Below are 23,468 nucleotides of genomic sequence, written 5' to 3'. Positions count from 1 at the left end.
ACTGTATGCCATCCATAAACATCAAGAAATCACTCTCTGGAGGATACTGTGCAATCTTGAGACCCCTCTTAAGTCATGATGTTGATTAAGTACTTGCTGAGAACTTGTGACTGGAATTTTTCCTTTAGAGCAGACTGAAAGATTGTTACCTGAAAGACTTCTTTTGCAAGCTAGTGTCTTGGCCTGCTTTTGGGGAGGATGGAGGTACTCCAGATAGTAATTTTAAAACAAATATTTAAGCCTTTGTAAATGGATTTTTTTCATGCTTATTCCTTTATTTACTAGTTACTTACATGAAGCATTAGAGACATGTTCCAAAAAGGGAAATCTAGATTTTGTTTCTTTTAAATGTTAGTAGGTGGATCACCTTGACAATAGCAGTGAAAAGTTGAAATATCTATAACTATTTTTATGGATGAAAAGAGATCAAGGGGAGTTTAGTGATCAAAAAAGTGGGTATAATGGTTCATTTGTAAATATTTATTATGTACATACCAGGCATAGGTATTCTGCCAGGCTCTGATGATGGGTAGACTAGGCATGGTTTTTGTCCTCATGAGTTGAGATGAATTTCCAGTTATATGCAGTGCTGTGTTGAATCTTCCCTGAGGAAACTTCTTTGCTTTATTTTTGCTCTCTGAAACCAGACTATGTATGTGGGAGTATATGTATGTGTATTTGACTGCCCTGCATCTACACAAAGAGAAACAAATATAAACATTAAATTAGTTTATGTTGCTAAGTACAAATGAAGATAGCCATCCTCATGTAATCCTTGCAGCTTTATGAAGTAGACAGATGTGGTTTATTTCCATTTCACAGGACCCTCAGGTTCTGCATTAGTCAGAGAGCTTTGGTATAAGCTGAAGGAACCAACTCTAGCTAATTTAAACTGAAAAGGGATTTATTAGAATTCCATAGCATTTGCACAAATCCTGAAGGACTGGAAATCTGGTCTGCAGGTTGCTTAGCCAGAAACAGTGATTAAAATTGTGCCACAAAACTGGGCCACTGAGGAGGTCATTACCAACCATGACTAAATACTTGATGCTAGATCTTGTACCTTGGGACATTGCTGGCACTGTTGCTTCACATTCTCAATCTTCCTGCAACTCTTGCTACTTCTAGAATCTTCCTTAAGTCCATATATCTCTTATTGAGACATTAGCCACTGGGCAGGTTTTTCTAATCATTAGAGCCTATTTTAATGCCCTAGCTCCAGCTGCAAGAGTGTTTGGGAAAGTGAACTTTCAGCTTGTATAGGCATAGGCTCTGTGAACCCATGGGACTTAAAGTGTGTGTGTGTGTGTGTGTGTGTGTGTGTGTGTGTGTGTGTGTGGCGTGGGGGGGTTCCACAGATTGTTTCAGATGCTGGGCAGCTTCAAATAAAACAGCTGTCCACTGCTGAACTGGTTAACTTGTAGTCTCATATTACCTAATAAATGGCAGAGCTGGGATGCGCTACATCTTAATTTCTCAGTTGTACTGCTCACTTTACACTCATGTCAAACTTACCTTCTGCACTGATTTTCTCTTGATTCCTGAGTACACCTTGGATTTGAATACCTTTGTAGTTTGTCTCACACCTCTTCCTCTGTTTGTTCCACTTTTTACCCTGTTCTGTGCTGGTGAAATTCTTTCTAGGCTTGTATTGGAGACCTCCCCTATGAAAACTGACCTGATTTCTCACGGAAAATTAATGGTTCTCTTCTCTACATTTCCTGTCTGCTGTTCTTACCTCTTCTATGGCACTATATTTATATTATGATGGTAGTCTCAGGGTCTTTTGCTTTACTTGACTGTGAACCTCTTGAGGCTACAGGCAGCTCTGTCTTATTTGTAATTGTACCACAAACCCTGTGTAGTGGAGCAGTGTTTCCTGTGGAGTAAGTCCATTTGAAGACCTTTAGATTTTGTCAGATGTCAAGGGAGTCTTAAAGGGAATATACTGCGGCTAGCTTTTCACTCTTATTGTGTTTAATAATCTCTGAAACCTTTTCATGTAAGCCTACTCAAAAATTTTAAATCATTTGAATTATACCCAAGATTTTGTGACTATCATCATTAAGTACCCACATTACTTAATTTTTACTTAATGCCTTTCCAAAAATGGATTTAAAAGTCAAATGTGAAAGTCAAACAATAGGCTAAGATGTTATAGAGATTCCATTTACAGGAAGCTAAAAAATAAGATTCTCTAATTATACTTGACCTTTAAGATATAATTTTCAACAGTTTATTGCCAGTATTTGGTACATGTTCTTTAGATTGTTTCTTATACTTCAAACAGTCAAACAACTTAGTGTTGTTATGAATATGCCATTAGGGTTGGAGCTTTTAAGATGCCTCTTTATCAATACATCTCCCTTTTTGTGCCTACTCATTTTAATAAATTAGCATGGAATATAGTAGATGGCTGCTGAGCCTAAACTTATGGCTGGCAGGCAGCACTGTCATCTTGATTTGATTATTCATCAGCTGGTATCTGTGGATGAATTCATTTCAGTATGTGTGTGGGGTGGTCAGTTTGTAATGACCAAAAGCATGAAGAGTTAAAAAGTTGAATGAGTGAATGCTGAGGCCCTCTGGTATTTCAATCAGTTTTGACAAAATATATTTTAACCTTGGTAATGTGTTATTATTAACCTGTAATATCATGGTCCACTGAGGTCTTGAAGTCAGTGATAGAATTAATAAGATGGTTCCTTAGAACCATCTTTGTTTTTGTTGTTGTTTTGTTGTCCTCTAATCCTGTCATGATCTTTCAATACCACTATGAACTTTTTTTTTAAATATTTTTTTTTAGTTGTCAATGGCTCTTTATTTATATGTGGAGCTGAGAATCAACCCTGTACCTGACACATGCTAGGCAAGTGCTTTACCACTGAGCCATGACCTCAGCTCACCACTATGAACTTTAAAATTCCACTTTTTTTTTTTTTGGTTTTAGATGGACACTTTATTTATTTTTTATGTGGTGCTGAGGATCAAACCCAGTGCTTCACACGTGCTAGGCAAGTGCTCTACCACTGAGCTACAGCCCCAGCCCAAGAATAATTCCACTTTTAATGTTTTTACTTTTGCATCTTTATATAGTATCATCTTGTATTAGAATTATGGTACCATCTTTGTTAAATACCCCCAGTCTCTAATGTATTTCTCTTTGAAATTCCAGGTACTTTACCTGAACTTCTATTAGGGCATGTGTTCTACATATTCTTTAAGATCCAATTGCTACTTATCTCCTACATTAGATTGTAGGTAGGGTAAACACAAAGACCATATTTTTTGATCTTTTAGTCCATCATAGCACCCAGTATTTTGCAAAGAACAGATCCTTCTTAAAGACTTTCAAATGTTGATTAATAGGAAGCAAAATGAATTGTTCTTTTATGACCTACTGGATTATTTGTGGCCTGTCATTTCCAATGGAAAGGCTGTAGACTAGCTAACAGCTAATATTTCTGTAGGGTATCAGTTGGCTTTGAGACTTTCCTTTTTTTTTTCTGGAAAAAATTAACATTGGCTTCAGTTGTAACAGGATCTTAGAGAAGATTTTTGAAGAACTACAGGATCTGCATATTTGGCCATGAGCTTTGTGAATTATTTTACATTATAATATTTAATTTAATATTACATATAATAAAATTGCATATTATTGTTGACTAGAAGTGTTCTTCATTTTTTTTTGGGGGGGGTACTGGGGATTGAACTCAGGGGCACTTTACCACTGAGCTACATCCCCCAGCCCTTTTTATTTTGAGACAGAGTCTCATGAAGTTGCTTAGAGCCTTACTAAGTTGCTGAGGCTGGCCTTGAGCTTGCAATTCTTCTGTCTCAGCCTCTCTAGTCACTGGGATTACAGGCATGCACCACCATGCCTGGCTGTGATTTTGTAACATCTCCTATACCTTTCTGTTTTTATCACCTGTGTCAGATTCAGGAAGTTTTGTAACTTCTCGGGCTCGTCGAGAAATAAAGTCAAAGAAAGGTCGCCAAGAAGCTCTAGAAAGACTGAAAAAGGCTAAAGCCGGTGAGAAGTATAAATAAGAAGTAAGTAACCATTTTTCTTCCTGTACTTTATCTAATTTATAGCCTGCTGGTAGTGTGTGTCACCTCTGTAACTGTATTAGTCATCTTTTTGTCCCAGTGACCAAAAGACCTGACAGGAACAACATAGAGGAGGAAAAGTTTGCTTTGGCTCTCTGTTTCAGAGATTGAATTCATAGTTGGCCAATTCCATAGCTCTTGGGCTATGGAGAGAGGCAGAACATTGTGGCATAAAGGCATGGCAGAGAAAAAGCAGCTCAGAATATGGCAATGGGGGGAAGGAGGGGGAGAGAGAGAGAGAGAGAGAGAGAGAGAGAGAGAGAGAGAGAGAGATATTGATTGATTGCTCACCAAGGACAAAATATAAACCCCAAAGGCACACCCCAGTGACCTACCTCCTATAGCCACACCTTATCTGCCTATAGTTAATGCCCAGTCAATCGATCCACCGATCAGGTTAAGGCTTTTATAACCTAATCATTTCACCTCTGAACATTCTTGCATTGTCTCACACATGAGCTTTTGGGGCATACCGTATACCTAAACTGTAACCTGCTTGAAATAATACTTTCCCAGAATAGCTTCAGTTGAGGACTGAATACAAGTCATTAGTAACAAAGCAAAACTACAAAACACCCTTTGACTTTTATAAAGTTGTTTTAGGGTTTACAAAGTGTTTTTACACATATTTGAGCCACCAAAGAAGAAATCACATGGATTTAGAAATATTGTGTATTTCTAAATACTAATTTAATTTAATAGTAATTATGAGGTAGATTTATAGATTATGGAGAGTACTCATTCCTTAAAAGTTCCTGTAAGGCACTTTACAGATGAGTTTAAAATTCCAAAATTAAAGTAGCTATATCTATACTTTCCTTATTTGGTGTGCTGTGTCTCTGCTAGGTCCCTTGGCTTCGCTGGGGGAACTGAGCGGTGCTTTAACTTTAAAGTCTTTAGCAGCCTAGTTAAGTACCTTCTCCTTGGACAGTATTGTTTTAATTTGCAAGGGAATGGAGACTTGGACCTTACTTCTGCAATGTCCTGCTTGTAAGATTGAATGTAATACACTTTTGGTGGTTTTCCTCTGCTCATTATTTTTGCCCTGTATGCAAAAAGTAAAGTGATTACCATCTATATATCATGGTTTAGCTTTACCTTCAGCACTCTTTCTGAGTATCTTAACTGCCAAGGCTAGAAAGTGATTAATGCTAGAAAATAATAATACCTAACTTTATTTTTCAGCTGACACTATTATAAGTGATTTTACTAATATGTTTATTCATTTAATCCATCTAGTAACCATATATAAATTAGATACTATGACTAACAACAGTTTGAGGTGAGGGCACAGAAATTCAGTGAGATCACATGGCAGATCCTTTATTTAGACCCAGGCAGTCTGGTTTTGGAATATGCACATTTCACTATGGCCTTTACTGTACTGGGCAATTAAGCAAATAGAAGAGGATTTTTGCCATGTGGCTGGCACCATTTGTTCAAGTTAAGGGAGGCAATCAGATAATAAAATGTTGCTAAAAGAATTAGAGTGAAGCAAAAGTAAAGCATTTTTAATGTAGGTTTTGTGGGGCATTTCTGATGTTGGCACAATTTGGCTGATTTCTCTTTAAACACTGTGATATTAATTGTATGGCTCCCCAGCACTAATAAATAAAGAGTCAGGGCCTGGGATTGTGGCTCAGTGGTAGAGCGCTTGCTTAGTGCGTGTGGGGCCCTGGGTTTGACCCTTAGCACCACATATAAAATAAATAAATAATAAATAAAACAAAGGTATTGTGTCCACTGCAACTAAAAAATATTGAAAAAATAAAGAGTCAAAAGAACTTTTTATTCAAAATGATTTTTTTAAATATTTATTTTTTAGTTGTAGGTGGACACAATATCTTTATTTTATTTTTATGTGGTGCTGAGGATCAAACCCAGTGCTCCACACATGCCAGGAGAGTGCTATACCTCTGAGCCACACCCCAGCCCCCAAAATGATTTTTAAAAATAGTTTTCTTAGCCAGGTGCAGTGGTGCATGCCTATAATCCCAGCAACTTGGGAGGTTGAGGCAGGAGGATCACAAGGTTGAGGCCAGCCTAAGCAACTTAGTGAGACACTATCTCAAAAAATAAAAAGGCTGGGGCTGGGGCTCAGTGGCAGAGCACTTGCCTAGCATGTGTGAGGCACTAGATTTGATCCTTAGCACTGCATACAAAAATAAAATAAAGTCATGCTGTCCATCTACAACCACAAAGAAAAACAAAAAGGACTGGGGATTTAGCTCAATGGTAAAGCACCCGTGAATTCAATCCTCAGTATCAAAAAGAGAAAGTTTTCTAGGATCTTCTTAATATTATATAAATCAACTGGGCACAGTGGTACCTGCCTATGGTCTCAATGGCTCAGGAGGCTGAGGTAGGAGGATCACAAATTCAAGGCCAACCTCAGAAACTTAGCAAGACTCTATCTCAATATAAAAAGTAAAAGGGTTTGGGGATGTAGCTCAGTGGTAAAGTGCCCCTGGGTTCAATCCCCAGTACCATCCCCTCAAAAATAGTATATAAATCAGTTGGACGTGATGGCACATGCCTATAATCCCAGTGGCTTGGGAGGCTGAGGCAGTAGGATCACGAGTTCAAAGCCAGCCTCAATAATGGCAAGGTGCAAATCAATCCAGTGAGACCCTGTCTCTAAATAAAATATAAAAAAGGGTTGGGGATATGGCTCAGTGGTCAAGTGCCCCTGAGTTCAATCCCCGGTACCCCCCCAAATAGCTTATAAATCAATTATTTAAATAAAAAACAACAGTATCCCTTCAACCAACAATAATAATTATGCCAGCCTCCCCTCCCAAAAAAGAAAATTGGTTAATATGATAATATTAATTGGACTAGTTTACATTTGGCTTGTTAATAAGTTTGGTAGAGTAGGTCGTTTTTTATCAAATGGTAAAAGGCCAAATCAGTACCTGCCAGTGATCCCTAGAGAGTAAGTTAAAAAAGAGGTGAAACAAAGCCTAGTCCTGTAATCATTATATGCTTTATAGGTGTGGCAGAAATCAGTCAGCTCTGTTCATCAAGCTCTCAAATCTCTGTGTCCCAGGTTTTTCCTAGAGTCTTAGCTCTTCAGGTAGAGTTAGTCATCTCCCCTGATATCCTATTTGAAAAATGCAGAACTCTTGAGAGAAGGCGGATATTTTTCATGAGATATCTATGAAATCTTCCTAACCAGCTCACCAGATTCTCATTTGGGGTGTATGTGGCCTATTACCATGGGCAGTGGCAGCAATGGTGCACTTCTGTTATTTTGTGCAGAGGTATTCTGCTTTAGTTGTACCAGTAGCTCATGGTACTATGACCCTTTGACAGGCAGCTAGTGTGGCTACTTTCTCTGGACTTGCCTTTCAAACAGCTCAGCATATAAATCCCTGTGCAGTTTCAAAACCTGAGAGTGGTGGAGGATCAGTGGTGAAGCAAAGAGCGAACACTCAAAAGCCTTTTCTTGTTGGCTTATAGAAGAATATGCTTGTTTTGCCAAATTTTTGTAGGGGGCTGGATGAGGGAGATTTTCCTTTTGCATTTTATTTAGTCAAACAGGCATTAAAATTGTTGTCTATTTGTAGAACATCCATCAGTAATGGAGAAAGAGGTGGTATGCCTTACAGGTTTGCTAAGTATAGGAGCAACCAGTCTAGAAATTACAAGTGAATAATCCCCAAAGCAGCTAATGAAGAATTGGCTATAATTCAGTTTGTTTTTTATGAAGTAGATGAGTAATTGATGGTGTGACAAGTATATTATGCTAATGGAATCATTTAATATCTTATGTTAACACCCACCTAAAAGGAATACTAAGTTAATTGATGTCTATTTAAGGAAAACCCTGTAGTGGTATTGAATGTCAGAACTCATGATTTGGTTGCAGCTTCTCCATCAGGCTGCCATTCCAGTTTCAATTTGACAATTTTTTTTTTCATAAGAATTGTTTAACACTTTCACTCCATTTGAAGCTTTTTCTCAAACTTGTATAATGGCAGATCGAGGACTTCACAAGTGTTTATGAAGAAGTTGATGAAGATCAGTATTTGAAGCTGGTTCAGGCATGGAAGGATGATGACTGGATTGTGGATGATGGTATGTAGGAGGAAATTACCTGCCAGGCACTGTGTTAGTTGCTTTTTGTAGGTTTTCATGTGGAGTTTCTACTTTGCCTGGGTGGAGGGAAGGCATTGTTAGAATCATACCTTTGGTTTGGATCATTTTTAGTTATTTGAGGATGAGGAAGCAGAACAATAAGAAGTTGATTTGGCAACATTTTGGAGAATCAAGGCACATACCTCAAGATATAGTAAAAATCATCCAGGAAACAACTCTGTGGGAATTGTGAAGATGCATGAGACCCTGCATTCAACCCCCAACACCAAAGTGGGGAAGGGTGAATTGGGAGGAGGGTGAATTGGAGTGAATTGTTTCTGTGGGGCCAAAACACAGCATCTGAATTAAGGGACAGAGGTTGAGGTTCTCTTTTCTCCTTTGCAACTGTGTGACTGTGGCCAAGTTACTTAATGCCATTGAGCCACAAGTTTTTATTCTATAAATGGAGATAAGAAAACTATCTCCCTGATTGCTGCAAGGAGCACATGAAGTTTTAGGTATGAGAGGTAATATGAGCAATGGAAAGTACTGTAAAAGCTGGTTCTTTTCTACTGTTCTTCTGTCCCTTGTATAAAGCTTCCTGCTTATGTGATTGCTGACCACAGGAAGGAGATATAGACTGTGTCTGTGATTATGTTTCTATTTCTGTAATAGAGCTCAGCTATGTTCTAATTTTCCCATGTAGACTAGGGTGCCTTTCTGGGCTTTTAAAAAATTCTTCTGGTAGAGTAAAATACCTGTGAAGCAAGCTTTTGTAGCTAAGTTTTTGATCCTGTGGGACCAGATCATTTCCCTGTTTCACCTAGCTAGGTATAGTATATATTTGGTTTTGATGCCACATCTGCTGTGTGGATGACCTGCATTGTCTGAGACCTGTTTGAATAGGATTCTGCTGCACTTATAAATGGAACAGACTAGGAGAACATCTGAGTGGGTACAAAATTATTCTTTTTGCCAAGGCTAAAATATTGTTGGTGACTTGTGAAAACTTGATCCCAATATTAAATTTTGTTCCTGCAGATGATATTGGTTATGTGGAAGACAGCTGAGAGATTTTTGATGATGATCTTGAAGATAATGCTCTTGAAACCAGTGAGAAAGGTACCTACAAGAGAATGTCATTTTGAGATTTGAAGAATTGTCTAAACTTTTAAGATGACTTGGTATTCTGAAACAGTCTCCTTTTGAGGGAGAAGAACCTACACAATTATTTTTAGATAGAGTATATGTTCTGACAGTGAGAGAATCACAGTTGTGTAGAAAATTAAATGTAAGAAACAAAAACAGTACCAGAAAGTATGAAATTTTTAGTCCTATGGTCAGTTTAGAGTTGTTGATATTGAGGACTGACTGCCATAGTAAGTGATGTGTTTTAATTCCTACTGAAATGATGAACTCAGAATTTTAGCTCTTCAGTAATTGTACAGTACAATAATAAAGTTTAATACTAGTGTAATCAGCTTGCTTTGTTTAATTGAAATTTAAAATGATATGAATGAATGTGTTAAATTTTCTTAACTGTACAATCTTGGCATTTTTTTCAGGTAAACAAGCCAGATTTAGTTCTGTAAAATGAGAATGGGAAATACTCCTTGGTTTTTTTTTTTTTTTTTTTGGTTTCATTTGTTAATTGGTCTTCTACCACCAAGTGATAGATAAGGGGTCAGCAAACTATGGCTTAATTTTTTTGGAAAAAAAACCTTCATTGAGATATAACTCACATGCTGTGTAATTCACTCATTTAAAGTATAAAATTCATCACAGAATTGTGCAGCTATAACCATAGGTTATTTTAGAACATTCTCCATTAACAGCCCCCCCCAATATCATCAAATCATATCTGTTTTTATACAGCCATTGAGCTAAGGAAAGGTTTTTATGTTTCCAAAGTGCGTTGTGTGTGTGTTTGGTGCTGGAGATTGAACCCAGGGCCTTGTGCATGGGAGGCAAACACTCTACTAACTGAACTATATCCCCAGCCCCCAAAGTGTGTTTTTTGAAAAAACGATAAATATAAAGAATACATAATCATGTTACAGAATCCTATTTGGCCACAAAGCCTTACGTCTCTGCTATCATGCTCTTACAGAGGGAGTGGACTCTCATTTGCACATTAATGTTTTGCAACATTTGTTTCCTCTCCCCTTTCCAACTACTGACACAGACTAATTGTTGGTGAAATTTTTGAACTTCAGAAGTCCCTTTCTAAGAATAAAGGCTCTCATCTGCTTAACCACAGTAATATTATCATTTATCATTGTCTATAGTAATATGTGTCCAGTTTGCTGAGTAAGGTCTTTTGCAGCCTTTTTTTTTTTTTTTTTTTTTTTTTTTTTGCAGTATTGGAAATTGACCCTGGGCTTGCTTCGCATACACAAGGCCCTGAATTCATGCCCTCTGTAAAGAGCATTCCATTCCCTTAGTGTTGATAATAAATTTGATCTCCTGGTTAAGATGATATGTCAGATTCCTTCTAAAGCTACCTTTCCCCCTTTATGATTAATGCAAATAAGTGGTGATAATTTGAGACCATGTGTATATCCCATTTTCCCATGAATTTTCACCCAGTGCTTTCAGCATCTGTTGATGATTCTCTCCTTTTAAATTTTTTCTATTATTTTTGAGATAGAGTCTTGCTACATTGCCCAGGCTGGCCTTGAACTTCTAGGGTCAGGTGATCTTCGTGCTTAAGCCTCCTTAGTGGCTGGGTCTACAGGTGCATGCCACTGCACTCAGCTTCTTTCCTTTTTAAAATTATCAATTCAAACTCATGGGTTTCTAGAAAATTTACTGTTATAATTCAGTGCTACCATTTCTCCTTTCGGTGTTCAAATTATCCCAGATTTAGCTGGTAGGTGTGAAACCCCTTTTAGTTGGTGCCTGCATCCTTTTGATGTGATCCAATCAGTCTGAGCATTTCCTAGCTATCAGGGCTGAGAAGATGTTCAAAGTTTACCTTGTACTCCTCCTGTACCAGACTTGGAATCAACTGTTTCTAGCCACTATCTGGTTCCTTTCATGGGGAATATTATTCAGATCTGGGAGAAGGATGTGTTTATTGCTCTTGGGGTATGATGGTTTCTAGCTTCTAGGCCCTTTTGGTGAACAGAACTAGGAAATTATGTATGTTTTGAATTCATACTGATAAATTTTATCCCAGTCCAATACTACTGAATTCATCTTCTCAATTCATATTTTTACACTTTCAATGAAAATCCTTGTTTTCTGAAATATACACAGTTGATTTAGAATTACTAAACCAACAACCTTTCTGTTTATTTTAAGGTACATTTTTTTTAGTTATAGGTGGACACAATATATTTTATTTTGAGGATCGAACCCAGTGCCTTATGCGTGCTAGGCAAGCACTCTACCTCTGAGCCACAACCCCAGCCCTCTATTAACAACCTTTCTAAGTAAAGTTTATGATTTCTTTGCAATTTTACTTGTTCTTGGTGTATATCCCTCTAAAGATTTATTGTGAGAGTTTATAGGTTCATTTGTTTTTGTATTCAAATTTTTAAAAGTCTTTAACTTTTTACAATATTATAAAATAACTATATAATGTCAAAATCAAAATGATATCAAGAGATATATGCAGAAAAGTCTTGCTCTTATTCCTATGCCTTCTGACTTATTTCTACCCATCTCTATAAATAACCATTTTAATTAATTTCTGGTTTATCTTTCCTTTATTCACAGTTATTAAAAAAAAACATATGTTTGGTTTTCCCTCAGAGGGGATGTTATTTATTCATTCATCCATCCATTAGAGTATGAATGGACCAATTTCTGCCAAACTGTAGTGTAGAAACTCTATACACTGGGACCCTTTTGTAGAATTGTGGCGAATTGTGTATTTGTAGTTTATATGCGTCCTGGAAGATAGAATGAACCCATTTACTGTATTATGTCCCAGAATCAAGGAGACCTGTGTTATGGCTATATTGTTAATTATATCAACTGGACATAGTCCCGAACACCTATGTAGATTTTAATTTTGGTCAGCTGCAAATTAGGATGTTGGACTGGTTAAGGAGCTTCTCAAAGAAAGGACCCATGTCCCACTCACTCCAGGGCTGATCACAGCAGCAGACATGAAAGAAGTATGCAGTATTTGTTGAATAAATGAGCCACCACTGTTTCTTTTCATATTGTTATCTGTTTTGGCAATACATTAGTAAAGAGAATGAGTTGATATTCTGGAAGACAGCTAGTCTTAGAAATTTTTATTTCATGCTTTGCCACTGTCATTCACCCACAAATCCCCATTGTTTCAGTGAACCTCACTAAGAGCCCACGTAAGGTCACAAGATATTATGAAGGCAAACAGAATTCTGAAATCCATTTTAAAAATTTACAAGAAATTGTAGTTTTGAGTATAAAGTCTGCTCCTTATGGTGTGAATCCAGTCCCTCGCATGCTGTTTTCAAATAGAGAAAAATATTGGTCAAGTCCAAATGAAGAAAAATAACTGGAAAAGCACAATAAAACAAACACTAATTGTGGATTTCTGCATACTAAACTGTGTGTGTGGGGGCGGTTGCTGGGGATTGAACCCAGGGCCTTGTGCATGCAAGGCAAGCACTCTACCAACTGACCTATATCCCCATATCCCCAGCCCCCTTGCATACTAAACATTTTAACCATTAGGTATATTCTGTCTTCAAACTGCTCCAGTTGGTCTCAATAAAGATACAAGTTCCTTAATGCAATTCTCTGGTCTCACATATTTTACAAATGTCCTGTAAACCTTTTCATAGCCTTGCCATGTGAAAAATGCCTGTTTTTATTATGGTAGAATACATATCACAGAATTTACCATGACATTTAGTACATTTGCAGTGTTTGCAGCCATCACCATTATCTAATTTCAGAATATTTTCATTGCCCCAGATGGAAACCCCATACTCATTAAGCAGTCACTCTCTAGTCTTCCTTCCCTCAGCACCTGGCAACCATTAATCTGCTTTCTGTTTCTATGGTTTTGCCTGTTGTGGATGTTTTATATAACTGGGATCATACAATATGTAACCTTTTTTGTCTGGCATCTTTCACTTAGCATAATGTTTTAAAGTTCCTTCCATGCTATAGCATGTATTAGTGCTTTATTCTTTTTTGTGGCTGAATAATATTATCTGGATATGTGTTGCCCATTTTGTTTACCCATTCATCAGTTGATGGGCACTGAGTTATCTACCTTTTTTAATGCTGCTATGAACATGTATGTTGAAGCTTTTGTTTGAATACCTGTTTTCATTTCTTTTGGATATATACCTAGGAATACAATTGTGTGTACGTATTTCTATTTTCTTTCTTAGACAAAAGATATCATCTATAGATAGTTTTGTAGTTTGCTTTTTTCATTTAAGATATTCTGAAAATCACTTCATATTAGTACTTAACAGATTTTTCTTATTTATGTCTTTATGGCTGCATAGTACTCCATTATATTGATATGCTATCATTTATTAGAATAATTATTTCGGGTAGACATTTATTTTCAATAATTTATTATTACAAATAGTGCCACACATCCAGTAACTCTTGTGCGTATTATGTTTTCCTTGGAAAATTCCTAGAAGTGGAATTGTTGGCTCAGAGAGTAAATGCTCACAAAATTTTTATTAGGCGTTGACAAGATATTGCCAAGTTCTCAAGTTCTTCTAGGAGTTTTTCTTTTGTACCCTCCTATGAACAGTGTCTGAGTGTGTATTTCCCCAAAGCCCTGCTGATAGTATGTTGTTAAGCTGAATTTTTGTGAGTCTGATATGCGAGAAATGGCATCTCAGTGTGGTGTTCATTTGCATTTCTTTTATACATAAAGTTGTGGATCTTCTCATAAAACTTTGTATTTATTGCTCACATTCCTTTTGAGTTTCAATTGGTTGTTTTAGGTCTTTATATCAGGGAAATGTTTGTCAGGGTAATAGATACTTTATCTGTGATACATATTGTAAATATTTTCTCCAGGTTTTTCTTTAAATTCCTTTTCTGGTGTAATTGAATTTATCAATCTGTTTTTTCTTTGAAAGTTCATTTTGAATTAGTGTTAGATTTTTACTATACCCAGGTTACAAAGGAATTTGCTTTTCTAAAGTACTTGCATAGTTTTATTTTTAAAATTTCCTTTTGATGTTTATATGGATCTTACAAATGGCTAGCTGACACTATTTATTTATAAATCTATTTTTCCCCAAGTGATGTAAGTTGTCACCTTTATTATATGCTAAATTTCCATATGTGATGGGGTCTTTTTTCTAGATTGTATTTTTTACTCATCTGGTCTCTCTATGTATATGCCACTACCACACTATTTTAATTATTCATTTAGTTTTTTTGAGATTGAGACTATTTGGGGATGAATCAGAAAGTGAGATTAAAATCAACAGTATTAGGAAAGTTGATTTACACATGGTCAGAAGAGATTAAATGGCAAAAGTTTTCTTTTAATGAGCAAATGCCTCTGTGCTGTTTAGTGTTAATGTGACATAGTTGCATGTGTCTAGTTGCTGTTCTCATAAAAATGGAAATCAGGATGCTACAGTATCATAACTGGTAATTCCATTTCTTTACAGTTAAGTTGTTCTGTCAAATTACATATAAAATCAAAGATATGATCTCATGAAGGTTACTAGGATAATATCTTGATTCCAGCTTGGCTTTATCTTTCCTATATCACTTTTTTTTACACAATACTTTTATTTATTTTTATGTGATGCTGAGAATTGAACCCAGTGCCTCACACGTGCCAGGCAAGTGCTCTACCATTGAGCTACAACCCCAGCCCTCCTGTCTCACTTAAAAAAAAAGACTTTTTATTAACACTAACATTAGCAATTAAATAGTCACACTTAACTCATCCTGATATTTAACTTGTGTTTTATCAGTTTTTGTAATAACGTTTAGCCTGAGTTTTTGAATTTAGCTTATTTTAAAGTTTCTTCTTTATGTACCTCGTGTAAAATCTTATATATTTGTATTTTGAAGTTTTAATATTTTCTTCCCAAATTCCCATATATGGAGAACAAGTGACTACTAGGCTTTTTGTTTTCCAATTTGAACTGGGACCTTTTGTGTTTCTAAATAATATATGTTCCAATAGGAAAGGATGCTAAAGCACGCAACAGAGACAAGAAGAATGTAAAGAAACTTGCAGTGACAAAACCAAACAATATCAAGTCAATGTTCATTGCCAGTGCTGGAAAGAAAACCACAGATGTGAGTTTCATGGTTTCTGTATATTTTGTCTTTTCCTTTGTGAAATGAATTTAGAATATGATTATACAGATATTAGAAACTTAATACATATTTAAATAACATTTTCCTAGCTTCACTCACTAAGTTGACTTTAGTTTTCAAATGATTTAAGCACCTCAATGATTAGAATTTGGGACATAGAAAAGAAAGATTGAACAGGAAAACTGAATTGAAAGTGTGTTTAATTTCAGTGACTAGAAGGAATATCATGTAATGAGAATTAAAATAGAGGATGGGAGCTATAAATTTAGAATTTACGTATACACAGGTGGTAGTTAAAATCTGAATAGATTTGAGCACTTAGAGTGAATGAAATGAAGATGTAAGGACTGATTGGTTAGGTTCTTCCTTTCATAGTCATGTGTGTGGTCTGGGTGAAAATTTAATGTGCAGGGCTTTCTCGTTTTGCCTTCCTTTATAATCTCTAGAAAGCTGTAGATTTGCCTAAGGATGAACTGCTAGGTGACATTCTACAAGATCTGAACACTGAGGTAAGTGATTCTTTGGGAGTTATAAAATGTGCAGGGAACATTGGTTCTAGAAATAATTCAGAAGTTGTATGGAATAGACTTTTGCTAGAATTTAAAAAATGCAAGGACAGTACCACCAAAAGAAATATCCCACAAAAATAAAAAGAAAAATAAAATCTTCCAGTTAGTTTCTTCTCACCATTTTAGGTGAGTAGTTTCTAGCTGTTACAGCTATGCGATTATGTAGATGGGGCTGTGTGGGTGTATGTTGGAAGTAGTAAGAATACACCCAGGAATCAGTTCTGTGAATGCTCACTGCTTGTGTTCAGTTGCTATAGCATATGTTCCCTAAATAGATTGAAGCCTGTCAGTCTTTAATTCTGAGTGGGAGTGAAGAAAGAGTTAGTGTCCTATTCCTGATAGAACTCAAATAGGCTCACCTACACTGTGAATTTGAAATTTGGGCATTTCTCATAAATTCTAAGTGCTTATTTAGAAGTGTATTTCTTTCTAAATGGCCATAGATCAAAATAATCTAGCATCAACACTATGCAGTCATATGTATCTTGATTGTTTTTAAATGTAATATTCTGGAAGGATAAGTGAAAGACTGCGTTAAATTTTAAAAAGAAAAGAATTGGTGAGGGGTGGATTCAGTATCTATTCAGGTTTTCTAGTGATTTCTGTAGTATTGTTGCTATAGTAACCACAGTGTATGAACATAGATCCTGCGGGGGGGGGGCAGGGAAGGAAAAATGCTTATTGGGTTTCAGTGAGCGAAATGCACTTTATCTGTTACGTGGTAAACCAAGCATGGCAGTGAATATCTGTCTTACCCTTCCTTTTAGAAACCTCAAATAACTCTTCCACCTATAATAATACCTAAGAAGAAAAGATCTACTGGAGCTTCTCTGAATCCTTTTGCTGTGTACACCCCCAAGGTAAAGTGTATAGAGATACCCTGTCTGGATTTATGATATTGTTTTAAATTTATGTATTTTTGCTTTTCTATGTGAAGGAAATGCCTTTGAATTTATTTTTGATTTTTTTTTTAAATTAGGACTGCCATTCAATATATAGTTTTGTGTATTTCAAAAATAGCATGTGCCTGCTTTTTTCATAGTAAATTTTGTAGTAACTAATATGTGTTTATTATAGGTATCACAACTGTGCTAAATGCAATAATTTTCCTCCTGGAAACAAGTATTTTTTTCTGTAAATCTAGGTAACAGTAAAATAATTGAAGCTATTACATTAATAATACATAAAATCTTTTTATAAATGGGAACTGTCATTATCTTTGGTCAGGGTAGGACAGTTACATATTTTTAGTATGCAAGTCTAAGTGACTAAACATTTAAAAATGTTTACAGGCAATTCCTTCAGGAAAAACTGCTTCCCCTGTCACCAGGAAGGAGCTTTCATTAACTCCTGCTCCTCTTAAACGAGCTGAATTTGCTGGTAAGTCTGATGTCAGGCAGAAGTGCAAGGGTGTTGAGCAGTTGTTTTTACAGCAGTAGAAGAAGTGGAGGTATTGTGATGGCAAGTCTAAGTGTGAAAGATTTGGATTTGTAGCACTAAAAGTTAAAAACATCCAATTTGGAGACTAAAGAGAAATACAAGTGTAGGAAAAGGGATGTGCTGATGTTTCAGTGTTGGGTAAACCATTGTGCCCCAGGTACTAGCATGTGACAGGAATATATGCTGATGTCTATAGGAGAGCTGGTGCAGCCAGAGTGTCCGGATGATGAGTATGAGTCAGGGGAAATGGAGTTTGAAGATGGTGACTTTGATGAGCCCATGGAAGCTGAGGAGGTGGATATGAAGCCTGTGGCTGCCAAGACTTGGGACCAAGAGAGTGAGCCAGCAGAGAGGATGAAACATAAGGCGGATCCTAGGAAAGAGACCACGTCTTGCTTGTAAGAGCATTTTCTGGTATTTTTTTTCCTGGCAGATAGCACTCTAATCAATCTGTTAGATTTTTTTTGAATTTTTTTAATATTTATTTTTTAGTTTTTGGTGGACATAACATCTTTGTATGTGGTGCTGAGGATCGAACCCAGGCACGCATGCCAGGCGAGCACGCTACCCCTTAAGCCGCATCCCCAGCCCCTCTGTTAGATTTAAAAAAAAAATTTTTTTTTCATTGTAGATGGACACAATACCTTTATTTTATTTATTTATTTTTATGTGGTGCTGAGGATTGAACCCAGTGCCTCACATGTGCTAGGCAAGTGCTCTACCACTGAGCTACAGTCCCAGCCAAGATTTTTTAAAAAAAAAAAAAGTTTTCATAGTTATAGATGGACAGCATGCCTTTATTTGTTTAGGTCTTTATGCAGTGTTAAGGATTGAACCCAGTGCCTCACACGTTAGGCAAGTGCTCTGCCACTGAGCAGTAGCACCAGCCCTACTCTGTTAGATTTTGAAAAGGTTGGAAAATTTGATTTCTGCAGGGGAAGTTTTCTCCCAGATGACTCTTGTTGGGGCATTGATCAGGAAGATGATAGTTTCTCAGCACAAGAAATTCAAGTGGATTCCAGTCAAGTCCCATTGGTAAAAGGGACAGATGAAGAACAAGTGTTCCAGTTTTATTGGTTGGATGCTTATGAAGATCAGTATAACCAACCAGGTAATCAAAGATAAAGTAACCATATGTCTTGATGGAGTAGCAAGTTTTCCCTTGAATATTTAGTGATGAACATTGGCACAGGCTCTGCCCTCATGTAAGTGTGTTATAGGAGAGCAGGACTTGTTCATTGTAAAGTGCGTGAGCCACCGTGTGGTGTGAATAGTCCTTAAAATGCTTATTCCAAAAATCAGTTATTTGTGATTTTTGAATGTGCTTGTACTTTGCCATCGATGTATCTGAAGTTGCAGGATTATTCTGCAAATGGAATCAGTCATTAATTTGTCTCTTTATTTAGCAAATTGGACACATGTTATGTTTAAGGCACTGAGAGGGGGTGAACAAACTGCACAAATTCCCTATGCTATAATGTTGCTTATATTTTAATGGGGTGGGAGTGGGTGGGGAGAAATTGGCTATAAATAAAAGAAACTGATGTAAAAGGGAGTTAGTTGTAGGATGCTCAGTGAAGGCCTGTCTTAAGAGATGATCCCTGGGCTAAGATGTGAGGCACATACAGAGTCGAGGAAAGGACATTTCAGCTTAAGAATCCAGTAAGTGGGAAGGACTGACACGAAGAAGGTGGCCTGTGTGATAGTAGCATAGTTATCAAGTGATAAGATTGGTATGCAGTGAAGTTGGAGATAAAGGTAAAAGGCCATATAATGATGGATGGTCCCATAATTGACTTTGCCTTTAAACAGGAATTCTCTTGTCTGTGAAGAGAATAACAGACATGTTATTCTGTGTGTGCATGCTTGTATATATAGCTGTAGAAGGGTGAGCTAGAGTGGGGTGGTAGGAAATTATAGAAGCCCTGGAGATCAGTCATTCCAGGGCAGAGGTACTAGTTACTTGGACCCTGGAGGCTGGGAAGGAGATAAATGAAGGCATTTAACAAGTATTTTGATACAAACTTGTTGATGGATTGAATCTGAGCATTGATGGAAAGGAGAAATCAAGACTGATTCCCAGGTCATCCTAATGAACTAGTATTGTGAATTCTTGATTCACAAAATGCTAGGGATAAATTGAAGAAGAGGGCCACACAACAAATGAAACAAAAAGTTTATTCTCTTTTAGAATTCATAGGCCTGACCTTCTGATGAGGGGGGGCCTTACTAACTCCCTCTTTGTAGAGGAAAAAAAAAAATCATCTTACAGGAGCCAAGAATGCCCTTAAGATGACAGAGGAGGGTCATTCCATTTTTAACAACAGTAACTGTTAGAAAAGACCCTCCTCAAATTGAACAAATATGTTTCTGGTGGTGCTTCTGGGCCTGTTTCTCTTTAACCAAATTGAATATGTATTATTTCAGTTCTTCAGGATAACTTTTTTTAAAATTTAAAAATCACCTCCAAATGAATGTTTTTTCATTAAACAGAAATAGTGGAGATTCTCTGTTTTTAATCTTTACCCTTTGCCTAAAAGATAGGAGGCAAAATAATTTTGACATATCTCATTTGTTTCTCATCTATGAATTTGAGTAGCTGCCTGTTAATTCTGGGATTTTTTTTAAGTCCTGTTTTTTTTTAACCTTCTTCCTGTTTTCTAAGACCTCTGAGAGAACTTCTCAACTTCATGGAACTGAGAGGTGTAATAGGTAGCATAATGACCCCTCTCCCTAAAGATGTCTATGTACTAACATTTGGAGCTTGTGATGTTTCCTTACATGGTAAAAGGGACCTTATAGATTTGATTAATTATTAACCCATTGGTTAATGGTTCCATCAAAACCAGAAACCTGGAAGCCATCCTTGATTCCCTCCTTTTCCTCACTTGTTAGTTTACTTCTTCTAAAGTAGATAATCTATCTCCTCATAACTGGTGCCCTGAACCCTTCTTGCCTACTGAATTCATTGTACCAGCCTCCTAATTGATCTCTAAACTGTTGTCTTCCACATTACTGCCAGAGTGATTGATCAGAAGAGTAACATTGACTATATCATTTCCTCATTTAAAAAAAATCCTCAGTAGCTATTGCTTATAACACAGAGTCCAAGCTCCTTAGCAAGGTTTCTGATGCCTGCTGTCTGTGAATTTTTGCCCTAGAAATTGCTGCTGCGTGTCCCTTTACTCATAGTATTTGTCTGACTGGGATGACCTTATCTGACACATTCTTCAAGATTCAGCTCAGTTGTCATTTCCTGAAAGTTTTCCTAAACCTCTAGATGGACCTTAGAGTCCTATGACCCCATCATACCCTTTCTCATTGTAGTTTTGTCATCTGATTTTGAAATGATCTGAATCAGTTTTTTTTCTCTATCTCAAAGCCTTTAAGCTGCTAGAAATCTTTCATTTCCAGTATTCAGTATAATGCCAGGTCCATAGTAGGCATTCAGTAAATGGTCTCTGAAATAAACTACACAGTGATTGACAGTCTGGTGGATGCACATGGAGAGTTACAGAGCACCAGAGTTGAATTTGCTGCCATTATTTAGTTTGCTTCCTAAATTCTTATAGCAGTGTGAAATAAGAATGAGTAAAACAAAAGTGGATGGTGACCCCCTCCCAAGTAAGTGCCTATAAAGCATCATTGCCAGCATTGGTTGCCAAGGATCAGAACCTTAAACAACAGTTCTGGGTTGGGGTTTTAGCTCAGTGGAAAAGTGTTGGCCTATTATGTATGGGGCACCGAGTTTGATCCTCAGCACCACATAAAAATAAGATATTGTGTCCATCCACAACTAAACTCTTTGTGAAAGAGAGTTTGTTATTTTTATCGTTTGTTTTTTTGGTTTATACTCTTATTAGTAAATACCATTGTTTCACAGGGCAGGGATCTACTAAGGTACCATAATGTCCAATATAATGGCCATTTGTAGTTCTTTTAATTTATACTGTTTAAAAGGAAGTAAAATTTAAAATTCAGTTTCTCAACCAGTAGCCACCTTTTAAGTGCTTAATGGCCACATGTGAAAAGTAGCTACTATATTGGATGGGTCAGATACCAAACAAATATATATCATCACAGACATTTTTCTTAATTAGTGATGGTTTGTAGTAAGGGATATTGGAGGCTAAGATTGAAACATGGAGGCACAACTAAATTTTCAAAGTAATTAATTTCTGATATCAGGCCAGTGTCATAGATAGGTTTTTTTTTTGTACTGGAGATTGAACTGGGGGGCACTTGACCACTGAGCCACATCCCCACCCCTGTTTGATATTTTATTATAGACAGGGTCTCACTGAGTTTCTTGCACCCTGCTTTTTTGCTGAGGCTGGCTTTGAACTCGTGATCCTCTTGCCTTAGCCTCCCAAACCTCTGGGATTATAGGCATGCACCACCACGCCCGGCCATGGATAGGCTTTTAAAATCAATAGTGGGGAAAAATTTTTTGGTGGTGTTAAGAATTGAACCAGGGTATGTACTCTACCACTGAGTTGTACCTCTGGCCCAGGGAAACATTTCACAATTATCTTTCTTTGATGGGGGAATCTCACTATGTTGCCCCTGTTGGACTCAGACTTACGGGCTCAAGTGATGCTCCAGCTGGACTCAAGCAGTTTTCCTGTCTCAGCTGCCTGAGTAGCTGGGGCTACAGGCACATGTCATGATGGCCAGCTCAGTTAATATTTTTTTTGTCATACAAGTGCTGAAAAAAGCTTCAGAGATTATCTAATCTAGTTATTCACTTAGCAGGAAACAAGCTCTGGGGAAAAAAAGTAGTTGACTCTTCAGTGGCAGAAGTCGGGCCTTCTCATTGTCAGTCCACTTTGCCATTCTGTGGTACTTTGCAAGTTGTGTTCTCTGAGGTAGCACATCTTTCTCTGTTTTTGATGCCAATGGGTTAAATAAAATAGCTTTTTTTAAAAGTCCTTTAATTTCAGAGGGTTGAACAGTTTCATCGTGATAGTAGGTAATGATCACTGAGCTTTGTGAAATCAATGATGCTAATAAAAACGAAGTACTCCCAAAGACCCTGTTATTGTTTCTCACTTTCTTACAGATTCTAAGTCAGTCAGTTGTTGCTGAATGCACCATAATTATGAAAAGAATCTTACTCTTTGCATATGGGAAGATATCCTGTCTTCATTATGACTTTTTCAAGGTTGAATAATCCTGACTGCACCTGGTTTCAGCTAGTAACTTTGGGGGGAATGTAATCTTTGTTTACCATGATCTTTTTGTGGCAAACGAGGCATAAACAGTGTCAAATGTGTTGCATGAAGTGTGATATTAGTTTGACTGTAAAATGAGCTATTTGAATCTTTGAATCCAATATTAGAGTCTTTATTTTTCTTTGCATGGAATTTTGTTTTCCCATCTTTAACTGTCGTGAGGATGACTTCTAAATTTCTGTGCTACTGTGATTTTTTCCTTTAAATCGTCCCACGGTCCGCCCTTTCCTCTCCCTTATCTTCCCCACTTCCCCCACCCCAGCTGAAAATCACACAACTCTTGTAAGAATTTTAATCATCTGCAGAAATGAAAATCCTTAGATAGTCTTATTTCTACTAGAATAAGTGACAAAAGGAAATACTGATGATGAGCTGTCTTGTGAAACTGGGGTAATTGGCTTTGTGATGTACCACAATTTTCTTAGTGTCTCAGATAAGTGGCTATGTTGATTACTGCTGTCTAGTTCATGGAGCCTGGGATTTTTTTTACAGTGACCATCTCTTGGGTTGACTATCAGATCTTAGGAGTCCTTTCTTTCTTTGTTTTTAAAAATATTTTTTAGTTGTAATTGGACAGAATACCTTTATTTTATTAATTTTTATGTGATGCTGAGGATTGAATCCAGGGCTTTGAACGTGCTAGGCAAGTGCTCGACTGCTGAGCCACAACTCCAGCCCAGCAGTCCTTTCTTAATGGCTAGTTTTCTGTTGAAGAGATGGGAGAACAATAACTTGATGTTTAGAAAGGCATGTTTTTACTTTGTTGTGTATA

At 36.9% G+C, this 23,468-nt stretch overlaps 1 protein-coding gene across 1 annotated transcript in view; it reads left to right on the top strand.

Annotated features, from left to right (window-relative positions):
• LOC144249333 (DNA polymerase alpha catalytic subunit-like) overlaps positions 1 to 23,468 on the top strand; it is a 34,675-nt gene that overhangs the window by 1,301 nt on the left and 9,906 nt on the right. Inside the window, 9 exon segments of the mRNA XM_077791582.1 lie at positions 3,938 to 4,053; positions 8,094 to 8,190; positions 9,232 to 9,312; positions 15,317 to 15,432; positions 15,900 to 15,962; positions 16,790 to 16,882; positions 17,315 to 17,402; positions 17,659 to 17,860; positions 18,398 to 18,573. Of these exon segments, the coding sequence (XP_077647708.1) occupies positions 3,938 to 4,053; positions 8,094 to 8,190; positions 9,232 to 9,312; positions 15,317 to 15,432; positions 15,900 to 15,962; positions 16,790 to 16,882; positions 17,315 to 17,402; positions 17,659 to 17,860; positions 18,398 to 18,573 (1,032 nt within the window).

This window comes from Urocitellus parryii, chromosome 11, assembly GCF_045843805.1.
Source record: "Urocitellus parryii isolate mUroPar1 chromosome 11, mUroPar1.hap1, whole genome shotgun sequence".
In the NCBI taxonomy this organism is placed as follows: Eukaryota; Metazoa; Chordata; class Mammalia; order Rodentia; family Sciuridae; genus Urocitellus; species Urocitellus parryii.
This window is presented reverse-complemented; position numbering and strand designations above follow the sequence as displayed.